A 12,349-nucleotide genomic window follows, 5' to 3' on the forward strand; every position below is an offset into this window, starting at 1 on the left:
CAGTGTTTTTGAATGGTTTTAGTCTGGCTGTTGGTAAAAGGTGCTTGTAGGAAAAAATGGTGTTGGCATATTCACATCTGCTCGTGCTGCTTAGCCAGGCATCCCAGCCACCACCCTGGAAAAATAGTCTTCCACCATCTCCCAGGCTTCTCCGGAGATGGCTGCAATGGCAGAAGGAGAGGCACGTAGCTCAGGCTCAGAACTTGCACAGAACAAACACCTTTCTTCTGTGCCCAGGATTCCTGACAGTGGGCTGAGGATAGAAAGGTAGATATGCCTTGAACACCAAGCAATTCTGTAGGAAGCCAGCAGGACTAGAAGACCTGGGCCACTGCTGTCAGTGCCTCCCAGGAGTGAAACCACCACTCCTCACTGCTCAGCTGTGATGGGTGTTTTCCTCCCCACCTCAGCCTCCTCTGTCCATCCTTCTTGCCCCCCTCGTCCCCGGGCGCTGTGCACCTCCCTCGATCGGGTGGGGGAAGAAGCAGGGGCCTGCACGCCAGCACGGTGTGGCTCAGCCCAGGTGGAAGCTCTGGTGACCGTGAAAGGTTCAGTAAAGAAACCTGGTCCCTGCACTGAGAGCCCTTTGGAACTTGTCTTTTTAGTGAACGGTGGGAAAACCCTGTGTCTCAGAGCTGGACAGAGCAGCCAGGGCTCATTGTCCCCATCCGCTTCCCGCAGGGTTGGGACGAAGGGAGCGGAGCAGCTGTGTCCTTGTTTTACTGCTCTCCCATATGGCTCCTTGTGTTCCTGCCCCAGCTGGGTCTCCAGAGGGAGACAGCCCAAGCCCAGTGCTCCAGGGCTGTGCCCCAGTCTCTGGGCAAGTGTGGCCACTTGCCTTTGCTGGACTAGCAGTCCAGGCTGGTGGTGTCAACCAGCACCTACCGACGGTCCCATGGGGGGTGTGGGGACAGGCACACAGAGGTGCTGTTGCATGTGGCTGAGTGGAGGGAAGCCCAGGGTGGCAGGGGACCCTCCCAAGGTGCCATTGTGGGGCTAATTTGCTTTGTCCTTTGTGCCCCAGGTGCTGCTGCTTCTTTAAGAGGAAACGGAAGAAGACGGCTCAGCGTCACAAGTGACCAGTGCCTCCTGGGCCTTGCAGGAACCACTGCACCTGCAGCTCCTGCCTTGTCTCACTGGAAGGGGCTTCTCTTTAGGGGGGAGGAGGAGGCATAGGAGGAAGAGAGAAAAAAAAAAAGAGTTAAAAAAAAAAAAAAAAGTGACATTTTAAACCAAAAACAGAGAAGAAAACGTTCCAAAACAAACCACTCTGGGGTGGATCTGCCGAACAGTCTCCCTCATTCACTCCAAGCCTGAAGCTCCTTTGGGACCAGGACTGTGGCTGGCTCAGGTCTTGGTCACCCTGGGAAGGGGGCTGGCTGGCTGACCCTCCTTCCCGTTGTTTACGGCGAAGGCATCGATCACACCAACCTGAGGACTGTGCTTAGTTCCTGCTCACTCTCCTCCCGCCTTCCCCTGCGCCCTCGGCTCCTCCTCAGCCCAGTGAAGCAGGACGGGCTGGGTCGGGTCGGGCTGTGGAGAGGGCAGGAGAGCGGTGTGGGAGAAGGGCCTGACTGCTGCCGCAGGAAGAGACAGGTTCCCTTTTTGGCTCCTTGGGAACAGTCACACTGAAATGTGCAAGCTGTGAGAAATTTTGCAATCTACTGTTCCAGTTAGGGTTGGTTGTTTGTTTCCCCCCCGCCCCGGCTCCCTCGACACCTCCCTCCTCTTGACGGTAACAGAGCAATGTGGATTGTTTTAAAGAAGCTGACGTCGTTGCACTTTTTATTCTTTTTAGCATGGAGAGATGCACAGTGTGTCTGTGGATCTCTGCATGGCCAGCAGTGCCAGTGCAGACAGTGGGGTGCAAAGAATGGCCTGGGGACGCCGAGGACATCCCCGCCACCCTCCTGCCAGGCCGGGGCTCCCGACGCCCGCCCGGGCCACGTGCTGAGGAAAGCATACTTGAATTTTCAACCACCCTTCCTAGCTGCTGGTGAATGTCCCTTCCATGGTTTCCTACACCCTGCCTGACCCACCAGCCCAGCAGTGGCAGGAGGGAGCAGCACCAACGTGGCTGGGCTGGAGGAGGTGATGCTGGCTGAGGAGGTAGATCTGGACTGAGGGAACTCAGAAGTGTTTGGGCGTGGGCAGCCAGGCAGCCTTCTCAAATCCCTCCGGTGGGGTGGTTGTGAACATGGACCTTCTGCAAGAAAGCAGGAGCCAAGCTTCCCCAGCAGGAGAGAGGATCCTTCGCTGCCTTAACACTGATTTCATCTCCAGATGGTCAGATGGGTTTGACTGGAATAGCCTTCACGTCCTCTCTGCGAGCGCGGGTCTGGGGCACGTGGGATCCTGTCCTGCCCCGCGGGAGAAGCCACAGTTGTCATGCACCACTTTTGAGCCAAACCAGTCGCTAGCAAAGGGCTTGGGGCACTTTGCACATGGGTAAAAAAAACAAAAATCTTCCATCCTGCTGCAGTGTTTCCAAACTTGGAGGCAGCCGAGGCTCCCCAGAGGTCACCACAGATGGGGCAGGGCTGTGGGAGAACTTGAGCAGCTTTTGGGGAGGTTGTGAATAGGTTCCTTGTACTTTGTCATTCCACGTGTGACACCTGACCAGGCTGGGACTGCTCATTTGAGGGACTTCACCTGTCATAAACTCTGGCCTGGGACACCTCAGTAATTCTGGAGAGCATGAAGGGAGGAGAGGGAGAGACTAGATCTCATTATCTTTTGTTTCTTTTAATGGTGATCTATGTAGTTTGGAGTTTGTGGAGTGGGAGGGTCAGTTTTCCTGGCAGGGCAGAAGGCAGGAGATCATCCTGGGTGGGGAGCTTCTGGCCTTGATCTTCATCCATCCCTAAATAAGGCAGATGCTGGTGTGGTGCCTCCCTTCCCTGCCGGGATCCCCGGAGGGCCCCTCTTGGCCACTCTTCTGCGTTCTCTCCTTGCCTTACCCCGAGGAGCGTGGCTCGGGGGCGCCCAGCTCTTGGCTCACACACCCACCCTCTCCTTCTGCAAAGCACCTTCCTCCAGCTGCCCCATGGCCAGGTGAGAAGGGCACCACTTGCCTCCTGCTTTGCCCTCTCATCCCCTCCTGCCAGAGGGAGGACAGGGACCATGCCCACCTTCCACCCTTCTCTTTCCAAACTCCTCTGTTGCCAGTGGTGGCTCTGGCACAGGCATTGCCCTCTCCTGTAGGAAACCACGGTTCGGCGTCTTGGGAGGGCGGAGAAGGGGCACAGGCTCCCCAGGGAGCTGCAGACAGAGCCGGGCCCCGAGACACTTCAGTTGCTGCCCTCCCAAGCCCCACTAAGTGCCTGTCACCAGAACTCGATTCCTTCTGCATCTCCTGCCGTGTTTGGTCATTCCTGCTGCCTCCTGCCGAGGAGCAGCTTGTAGTTGCAGCATATACGTGTGTGCAGGGTGAGGGAGGGCGGGGGGAAAAAGGGCCATCTCAACAGGTCTTGTTCTTAAATGTTGTTTATTTTCTTGTTGGGTTTTTTTTTGTTTGTTTCCTTTTGTTGTTTTGTTTTTGTTTTTTTTTTAAGTGAATGTATTTGTTTAGAAACTTTCCCTGACCTTGTTTTTAAGTGGGTCGGTTTGAAAGCTGTTTCATGGTGACCCACAACTGCTTCTCTCTGGAGATACAATGTTCTTTTAACCCTTTGAAGATGTGTTTGCAGGGGAGGAGTGTCCCCCCACGGCATGCTGGCAATGCTCACTTGTACCAAGCCCTCTTGCACTATATTCGCACGTTGGACTCTTCAAAAAAAGGGCAAAGATGTGGGGTGGCTTTTTTTTCTTTGTCGGGTTTTTTTTGTTTGTTTGTTTTTAGACAAAACAAACTTGGAAAGAAAGCAGGTCAACAGCAGGGCCTGTGCGGGAGGCAGCTGCTGCCCCCGGGGAGCTGGGAGGTGATCAGGAGACACGAGCCAGATGGTGGCAGGAACAGGGCATTCAGCTGGCCTGGGCAAACCTCTCTTCTCCTCACAGAAGCTGTTTGCATCTGGGGGGACCCCCGGGCTGGGAGGGGAGGGGGCTGTGGGGGCTGCCCCCCTCTGTGCCCCACCAACGTTGCGATGCAGTCTTCTGAGGTATCAAGTGAGATTATTATTATTTTTTTTTCAATAAAACATTGCACTGCTGCATTGTTCTCCATGAATAGATGTATTTATTACCTTTTCTGACAACGTGGCTGGTGTTTCCTGTTGCTTTGCTTCTGTTGTGTTTGCACTGTTGGTAGCAGGTGACTCCTCTCATGGGGGAAGCTCCAAGCCCTCCTTTGAGAGGATGAAGCACTGTGGGACCTTACGGGGCCTTCTCACCACTCTGTGCTTCACAGCCATGGTTGGTTCAGCCCCACAGAGCTTGGCCAACCATGGTGGCACCAGTTGCTCTTCTTGTGCCTCGTGCTTCAGCCATCCTGGGTAGTACAATGGCTGAGCCATTGGTTACTTGAGACACAGAGATGAAAACCACCTCCAGACGTGCTGTTCTGTGTCTCTGAATGTCACCTACAGCACGTGGATGGATGGGGAGAGCACCTGCAACACGATTCCTACTCTTGGAAACTGCTTCACACCTGGATCTTTGTTGGGAAGCTTTTCCTTCCATTTCACAGACTTTAAACTTAATGATTTTAACAGGAACTCTAACTTCCCGTTCCCAAAAATTAGTCTAGACACACCTGTGGTCTGAGAAGTAAGACAAAGCTCAAGCTTTATTTCCCTGCCCTTGGAAACACGCATCTCCACCAGGCAGCTTCTTCAAAGGTTTGCGTGCTGGGTGTTTTAACACTGCCCCAGATCTTTTTGAGCAGACATTTAAAAAAAAAAGAACCGTAATTCCCACATATTCAACTAATCCCAGTGTGAGTGACTGTGCTGAGCGAGGCGGGGGCACCTGCAGCCTGTCCTGTGCACGTCCAGCCCAGCCACGTCGGGTATCACAGAGATCTGGGCCTCTCTGACGACCGTTCTGCTTTCGGGAGCTTTACCAGGCAGCCCTGCCCAGGCAGCTGTGCCGGGTGAGTCCCAGCAGCCCCTCTCCCTGCTGTGCCCCCGCAGGGGCTGCCCCGGGGCTGGGGCTGCACCGGGGGCCAGGCCACGTCCTGCGGGGCCGAGCATCGTTCTCCCCTGGGCTGGGTCCAGTTCTGGGGTCCCCGGCACAGGAGGGACACGGAGATGATGGGAGGGCTGGAGCAGCTCTGGAGACGGGCTGAGCTGGGGTGTTCAGCCTGAAGGCTCTGGGGGGACCTTGTTGTGGCCTTCCAGTAATTCAGAGGGGCCTGTAAGATGGGGACAGACCTTTCGGCAGCAAGAGGACCAGGGGCCATGGCTTTCAACGGAAAGAGGGGAGATTCAGACGGGATATTAAGAAGAAATGGTTTACAATGAGGGTGGGGAGAGCCTGGCCCAGGTTGCCCAGGGAAGCTGTGGCTGCCCCATCCCTGGCAGTGTTGAAGGACAGGCTGGATGGGGCTTGGAGCAGCCTGGGCTGGTGGGAGGTGTCCCTGCCCATGCAGGGGGTGGGACTGGATGGGCTTTAGGGCCCCTCACCCCCCGGCCCCTCCTTGGCTTTGTCCCCCGCAGTCCCCGCCCCCTCGCCGCTGCCGCCCTCCCATTGGCCGGCGCCCGCCGAAGCCCCGCCTCCCCCCTCTCCCGATTGGCCGCGCCGCGGCTGCCGAGCGAGGGGCAACGTGGCAGGCGCCCGGAGGCTGCTCCCGGCGCCGCCCCCCCCCCCCCTCCCCGTTGGTCGCGCCCGGGCGGCTGGAGCGGGGCGGGGAGCGCGGCCGGTACCACCGCGCGGCGGGGGGCGCGGGCGGGGCCGGATGCAGGCGGCGCGGCGGGCGCTGGGGCCGGGCTGCGAGCGGCGCAGGATGAAGGTGCTGGTGGCGGCGGCGGCGCTGGGCGCTGCGCTCCTGCTGCTGCTGCCCGCCGCCTCGCGGGCCGACGAGCGCAAGAAGGGGCCCAAGGTCACCGCCAAGGTCGGTGCGGGGCGGCCCGGGGGCAGGAAGGCCCGGGGTGGGGGAGGCCCGGGGCGGGGGAGGCCTGGGGAGAGGCAAAGGGGAGGCTGGCTGGGGTGGGGAAGGCGCAGTGTGGGTGAGGGGTCTTGCTTTTTGGGGGGCGGGGGGGGTGAGGGCGGAGGCTGGGGTGAGGGGCACCCGGCTGGGCTGGGGGGCTTGGGGTGAGTGAGGATCCTGGGATGGAGAGGATGGGGGTGAGGGAGGCCCAGCCAGGGCAGGGGTGGGGCTGGGGTGAGGGGCTCTCAGCTGAGGTTGGGGAGGGGGCCGCCCCATGAGGTTTGGCCTGGTGAGACTGGCTCCACTGATCCCCCCCCCAGGTGTTCTTCGACCTGCGGATCGGCGAGGATGATGCGGGCCGTGTTGTCATCGGGCTCTTCGGCAAGACGGTGCCCAAGACGGTGGAGAACTTCGTGGCATTGGCCACCGGAGAGGTGAGGAGCTGGTGCTGGCCTGGCTGGGCCTCACCCAGCCCCTGGGGCAGAGCTGGATGGCAGGAGCTCTGCTCTGGCCCTTTGCCTCACTTTTCTCCCTCCTTACTCCCAGAAAGGATTTGGCTTCAAGGGTAGCAAGTTCCACCGTGTGATCAAGGACTTCATGATCCAGGGAGGAGACTTCACCCGTGGAGATGGCACTGGAGGTAATTTGGCCCCCACCAGCTGCTGTCGTGCAGTGAGTGGCTGTTCTGCCAACCCACTGCCTGGCTACGACTGGGGGCTAACAAGGAGCTGCAGCACCGTGCCACAGTGGCAGTGAGTGGGCACACAGCTCAAGACCCAGCCCACCTGAGTGCTGCCTGTGTAACTGTCCCCTCTGTGCCACCGTCTCCCCTACCCTGACACAGCAACAAGCCTTTTTTTTTTTGCCTCCCCTTAGGAAAAAGTATCTACGGGGATCGTTTCCCTGATGAGAACTTCAAGCTGAAGCACTACGGCCCTGGCTGGGTGAGCATGGCCAATGCTGGCAAGGACACCAACGGTTCCCAGTTCTTCATCACCACGGTGAAGACGCCGTGGCTGGACGGCAAGCACGTGGTGTTCGGCAAAGTGCTGGAGGGCATGGTAAGGGGCGCCTGATTCCGGGGGTGGGACGGGGGCTGCCCTGCCCCTGCTGCTGCTCTCACACCTCTGCGTTCCCCAGGAGGTGGTGAGGAAGGTGGAGGGCACCAAGACAGACAGCCGGGACAAGCCCCTGAAGGACGTTGTCATCGCCGACTGTGGGACCATCGAGGTGGAGAAGCCCTTCGCCATCGCCAAGGAGTAGGACCTGCCCTCGGGCGGCGCCGCGCGGGGGCTGCACCCCAGGGACCTGCCCCGCGGGGCAGTGGGGCAGGGGCTGCCCCCTCCCCGTCCTACCAGGGCACGTGAGCAGCAGCAGAGCCGCTGTGCCCCGTGTCCCCACTGCCCGGCTTCCCCGTCCCAGCAGGCAGGGCCCAGCTCCTCTCCCTGTCACTTTTGTAAGAAGCACACGCACCAATAAATGTGACCAAGGTGTTTTGTAGAGAGTTGCTGCTCCCCTGCTCTCAGAGGTGCTGATCACCTCAACCAGGCACATCCCTTGCTCTTCCCACCCAGTTCTTTCAGCTTTCATCAAGCCATAAGTGGTCTCAGGTTTCATAGATTCATGGAATGGTTTGGGTGGGAAGGGACCTTAAAGATCATCTAGATCCAGCCCCCATCCAACCTGCCCTTGAACACTTCCAGGAGTGGGGCAGCCACGACTTCCCTGGGCAGCCTGGGCCAGTGTTTCTCCTAATGTCTAACCTAAATGTCCCCTCTTCCAGTATAAAGCCATTTCCACCCCCCTTGTCCTCCCTACTCCATGCCCTAGGGAACAGAGCACAAACCCCTTCTGCCCACCAAGCCCAAGTGATTTATTGCACCAAGTCGAGGTGCTGAAGGGTTTTCCAGCATGGTTTGGTGGCCAGAGGCTCCTGCCACAACCACAAACCATCTGGTCCGAAGGCAATGGAGCTTTCATGGTCCTGCAGAGCAGCTCCCACCATACCCCTTGGCTTCTCCCATGGGTTTTCCTGCCCCATCCCAGCTCTTGCTGCACAGAGCTCGTTTTGACCACAGGGCTCCTTCCTGCTGCTGTGGGGCTGGGTGGGAGCTCAGGAGCCGGACAGGCCGGGGGCTTGGGGCGCTGCCAGGCTGGGGGGCAGGTAGAGGCCCTGAAGCACCCCGCTGAGCACCGTGTTGGGGAGCAGCTCTGTGAGGACAAGGGGAGAGCTGGAGCAGCTCTGAGTTGCTCCTGGGCCCCCCCCCCCCCCCCAGGAAACACATTCTGGGGGGCCCTAGAGCCTTGCTCTTCAGAGGTGCTGGGGCTCCTCACCAGGGGCTGGGGGCTGCGCGTAGGGGTCAGCGCAGAAGCTGAGGACAGGCCGCTGGGAGGGCAGGTGGCACGTGCTGCTGTGGGACAGGGGACATCAGCACCCGGCAAAGGGTCCTGCTGTCACCGCCCCCCCCGCCTGTCCCCATCTGCCCAACTCCATGTTTGGGGTGCTCAGTGCAGGCGAGGGGGTCGGTCCCAGCGCCCTGCGGGGCAACCCGGGCGTGGGCAGAGCCCGAGGGCAGCGGCCCCTGCTCAGCGACTCACGGGGGGCAGCGGGGTGGGGGGTCCTGGCCACGGCGCAGCTTCAGGAAGTCCAGCACGTCCTGCGGCAGCTCCTTGTTGTGGAACAGGACACCCCTGCCGGGTGCACGGGGGTCAGCATCCCCTGCCAGACACACACCCCCCGATACACACAAACACCCCCCCCCCCCCCCCCCCTCACACACACACACACACCACACCACCCCCCTCACACACACACCCCCCCTCACACACACACCCCCACACCCACACACAACCCCCCCACACCCGCAGATACAGCTCCAGGCGCTGCCGCCGCTGCTCCAGCACTTTAGGCATCCAGTTGGGAACATGGCTCGGGGGGAAGTCGGGGACCTTGCAGGTCTTCTTGATCTGGGGCAGAGGAGCAGGGTCACCGCGATGGGGGGGGGGGGGCTGGTGCACCCCGCGCCGGGGAGACGCGCTGTCCCCGTCCCCCCCCGTGCCGGGACCTCACCCGCTTGTGCAGCGCCTGGAACTCGCTGTAGCGCTTGGCCAGCGTGTGCCTGCGGCCATCGCACCGAACCTCCACCCGGAACACCTGCCGGGACGCAGCCGCCTCAGCCCGGGGAGGGCACCTGGAGACCCCCCCCTCACTGGCCAGGACAGGCAGACACCCCCAAACAAACACCTCCCCACCCCCGCCAACCCTTGGCATGGATGTGGCATCACCCCCAGCCCCAAAAACGCACACACACACACAACACCCACACACACACACCCCCCCCCCCCCCCCCATCCCTGGGGCAGGCAGGGACCATCATCCCATGGGGACAGCTTGGGGCACCAAGGAACATCCCTCCCTCCCCCCCCCCCCCGCATTCACCCCAAAACAGGGGGATCCCCAGACCAGGGACTCCTCCCAACCCCATTCCTGGGGTGGGGATACCCCCTTCCCACCACACACACCACCCCTCTCCCATCTACTGGGCAGGGACCTCCACTCCCTTGGGAAAAGTGATACCACCAGTCCCTGCTGCAGGCAGGGATCATCATCATCACCTGGAGGAGAGAACACCCCCCTGGAACAGGGACACGCCCCCCCCCCCCTCATACACACACACACACCCCCCCCTCCCCTTCCAGGATAGAGGTTGATCTCCTCCCCCCCCAAGCAGGGACCCCAGCCCGGGAGCATTCAAGGCATTCAAGGACATCCAACCTGGAGCTTGTGGGTCGTGTCCCCTGCCCACCCTCCCTTCCAGGCCAGAGGGTGTCCCCCCCAAGACAGGTCCCCACATGAGGACCCCCACACACACAGCCACACACACCCCCTTCCCACCCCGGACAGGCAGGGACAGTCCACCCCTGGGGAAGGTGGGGACCCCCTGGGGACAGGCAGATGGGGACATGGGGGGACACTCCCCCAAGGGACAGGTAGAGGCAGAAGGGTCAGACACCCCCACCAAATGGGGCTCCCCCAGGCACATCACCCCCCCCTTCAAGGACAGAGAGTCCTCTGGACTTCCACCCCCCCAACTCAGTGCCACAGGGACCCCCTCCCATCCCGGGGACAAGGGCAATTCCTCCCCCCCCCCAGCTCTTCAAGCCAAGCAGGTCCCTCCAGCAGGACCCATGGGGACAGTTGGGGACTACACACCCTGTCCCCACCCTCCCAGGGCAGACGGGGGGGGACCCTCGGGGGACCCTGAGGACAGGCAGGGACATCCAACCCCCCTGAGGAATGGAGAGACAGGCAGGACTCGTCACCCACCTCCCCAAGGGCAGATGGGGACACTCACCTGCCCCCTGGGGACAGTGAGAACCCCCTGGGCCAGAGAAACCCCCACACACTTCAGAGGCAGAGGGTGCTCTGACAGGGACGCCCTCCCCATCCCCAGGGACACTTGGAATGCTGCTCCCCCCACCTTGGGGAAAGGGACACCCACCCACCTGGGGCAGATGAGACCCCTGGGAGCAGGCAGGGACCCCTGGGACACATGGGACCACCCCAGGTGGGTCACTCTGGGCATGAAAAGGATCCCCTGCTTCCTGGGAACAGAGAGGGACCCCTGGCCAGGGACACCCCCTCCCAAACCGTTAAAGAGTAGAGGATTCCTTCCTCCCCCCCCCGACCCCCTCCTCCCGCCTCAACTCAGGCACGGACCCCCATTCCTGGGGCATGTGGGGACACCCTAGGGGAGGGGTCTACCTGGGGACATCTCACACCCAGGGCAGGTGTTGGTACCTGGGGACAGATGGTGGGGAAACACACACACACACCCCGCAACACACACACACTCCCTGGGGACAGAGGGGACTCCCCCTCAGGTCAGGGAACCCCACATTTCAAGGGCAGAGGGAAACCACCCCCAACCCCCACCCCAAAGCCAGAGACCTCCACCTCCTGGGGGCATGTGGCGTCCCAAGGGGACACTTGGGGACCTCCAATCCCTGGGGCAGGTGGAGGACATGCTCCTTTCAGGGCAGGTGCGGGGGGGGTCTGGGGGTATTCACAGACCTCCAGCTGCCCCAAAGCAGCCAGAGCCCTCCAACCCCTGGGGCAGTTTGGGACCTTCTCTCCTCCCCTCACTTGGGACAGATGGGACCCCTGGACCAAGGCAGGATCCCTGGGGCATGGGGCAGGAAGAGTCCCCCCCCAAACCCCTGAGGCAGGTGGAGGCAGGGATCCTTGGGGACAGGCAGGGAACTCGAATCCCTTGGGAAAAGTGGGACCACCCCCACCCCCACCAGGGGAAGGCAGGAACCTTCATCCCCCACAGAGAAAGGAGCCAGAGGAGACCCCGGGACAGGGACGTCCCTTCTGTCAAGGGCAGAGGGTGCCCTGCAGGGACCCCCGGGGACAGGCAGAGCCCTCCCCTGGTGCAGGTGAGGAACCCCCAACCCCTAGGGCATGACCCCCTCTCCGAGGACTTCCAACCCGAGGCAGAAGGACACAACCCCCCCCTCCCCTCCCCCCCCCCCTCCGTTTCCTGATCTGGGGCTCCCCTGGGAGAACTTGGGGCCCTTTCAATCCCTGTGGCATGTGGGGACAACAGGGGACCTCCAACCCACAAGGCAGAAGGAGACAAACCCCCTCCCCCCCGCCCCCCCCCGGGACAGTCAGGGACCCCCGGGGACAGCGACACCCCCCGGGGCAGCCCCCCCCGGCCCGTCCCTCACCGTGTGCCCCTTGTCGGGGCTTCGCGCCGCCGGAGGCTCCGCCGCCGGGATGGACACGGCGATCATGGCCCGGGGAGGGGCGGGGGGCCCCCAGAGAACGGCTCCGGGACGGGGCTCAGGGCCCCCCCGGCACCACGGAGGCAGCCGAGAGCTCCCCAAGGACGGGACCTGCGGCCCCGGGCCGGCTGGAGCCACCGCAGGGATCCGGCTCTGCGGGGACAGGGGAAAAGAAAGCGGGAAGTCAGCCCGAGGAGCCTTTCCCCTTTTGCGAAGGCAGAAGATGAGGTATCGGTTCTGATAAAAAAAAAACAAACCCACCCTTGGGGTCCTGGGGAGGTGAAAGAGCTAAAAGTGCCCCAGAGCCCTGGGGGGCGAGAGCATCCCAGCTCCCGGAGGCTGCAGGCTGGCTGGGGGGTGTCCCACCCCTCCCAGCCGAGCAGGCACGGCCCCGCTGAGCTCAGCTCCTAAAAACAGCCGCCCCCGCTGGCGCTGGAGGGAGGCAGAAAGCCAAAGCTCCCTCAGGAGCCGGGGCAGTGCCCAAGGTCACCCGTGTCCCCGGCACAACAAGACTCCAGCCCCTCCATC

General features: G+C 61.5%; 3 protein-coding genes across 8 annotated transcripts in view; 2 read left to right on the forward strand and 1 right to left on the reverse strand.

Moving 5' to 3' along the window:
• Positions 1-1,768, forward strand: part of CSNK1G1 (casein kinase 1 gamma 1) — a 107,013-nt gene extending 105,245 nt beyond the window's left edge. For all 5 annotated transcript variants that reach the window (XM_051628758.1, XM_051628762.1, XM_051628760.1 and 2 more), the window contains one exon: positions 1,025-1,768. In XM_051628758.1, coding sequence (XP_051484718.1) covers positions 1,025-1,079 — 55 coding nt within the window. In that variant the 3' untranslated portion in view covers positions 1,080-1,768. The remainder of the gene's footprint in view (positions 1-1,024) is intronic.
• Positions 1,769-5,718: 3,950 nt separating this feature from the next.
• On the forward strand, positions 5,719-7,528 carry PPIB (peptidylprolyl isomerase B). The gene is made up of 5 exons (XM_051628770.1): positions 5,719-5,992; positions 6,349-6,462; positions 6,575-6,668; positions 6,905-7,089; positions 7,169-7,528. Exons 1-5 carry the CDS (start codon positions 5,837-5,839, stop codon positions 7,289-7,291), a joined length of 672 nt encoding a protein of 223 aa, XP_051484730.1. The 5' UTR covers positions 5,719-5,836; the 3' UTR covers positions 7,292-7,528.
• Positions 7,529-7,603: 75 nt separating this feature from the next.
• Positions 7,604-12,306, reverse strand: SNX22 (sorting nexin 22). 2 transcript variants are annotated; one of them, XM_051628785.1, is made up of 7 exons: positions 12,083-12,306; positions 11,765-11,974; positions 9,099-9,182; positions 8,890-8,995; positions 8,627-8,717; positions 8,363-8,439; positions 8,046-8,239 (listed from the first exon to the last, which is right to left on the reverse strand). In XM_051628785.1, exons 2-7 carry the CDS (start codon positions 11,828-11,830, stop codon positions 8,142-8,144), a joined length of 522 nt encoding a protein of 173 aa, XP_051484745.1. In that variant the 5' UTR covers positions 11,831-11,974; positions 12,083-12,306; the 3' UTR covers positions 8,046-8,141. The 2 variants fall into 2 exon arrangements, with proteins under 2 accessions (XP_051484744.1, XP_051484745.1); XM_051628784.1 differs by lacking the exon at positions 8,363-8,439 and having other exon boundaries at positions 7,604-8,239.
• Positions 12,307-12,349: the final 43 nt, after the last annotated feature.

This window comes from Apus apus, chromosome 10 (genome assembly GCF_020740795.1).
Source record: "Apus apus isolate bApuApu2 chromosome 10, bApuApu2.pri.cur, whole genome shotgun sequence".
In the NCBI taxonomy this organism is placed as follows: domain Eukaryota; kingdom Metazoa; phylum Chordata; class Aves; order Apodiformes; family Apodidae; genus Apus; species Apus apus.

Bases quoted from the DNA above. Each gene is read 5' to 3' on its own strand.
- PPIB (XM_051628770.1), top strand. From the start codon at position 5,837: ATGCAGGCGGCGCGGCGGGCGCTGGGGCCGGGCTGCGAGCGGCGCAGG. The intron at 6,463-6,574 runs GTGAGGAGCTGG...CCTTACTCCCAG, and splicing joins TGGCATTGGCCACCGGAGAG to AAAGGATTTGGCTTCAAGGG. The intron at 6,669-6,904 runs GTAATTTGGCCC...GCCTCCCCTTAG, and splicing joins CCGTGGAGATGGCACTGGAG to GAAAAAGTATCTACGGGGAT.
- SNX22 (XM_051628784.1), bottom strand. From the start codon at position 11,830: ATGATCGCCGTGTCCATCCCGGCGGCGGAGCCTCCGGCGGCGCGAAGC. The intron at 9,183-11,764 runs GTGAGGGACGGG...GCGTCCCGGCAG, and splicing joins GCCCCGACAAGGGGCACACG to GTGTTCCGGGTGGAGGTTCG. The intron at 8,996-9,098 runs GTGAGGTCCCGG...CCTCTGCCCCAG, and splicing joins TCCAGGCGCTGCACAAGCGG to ATCAAGAAGACCTGCAAGGT.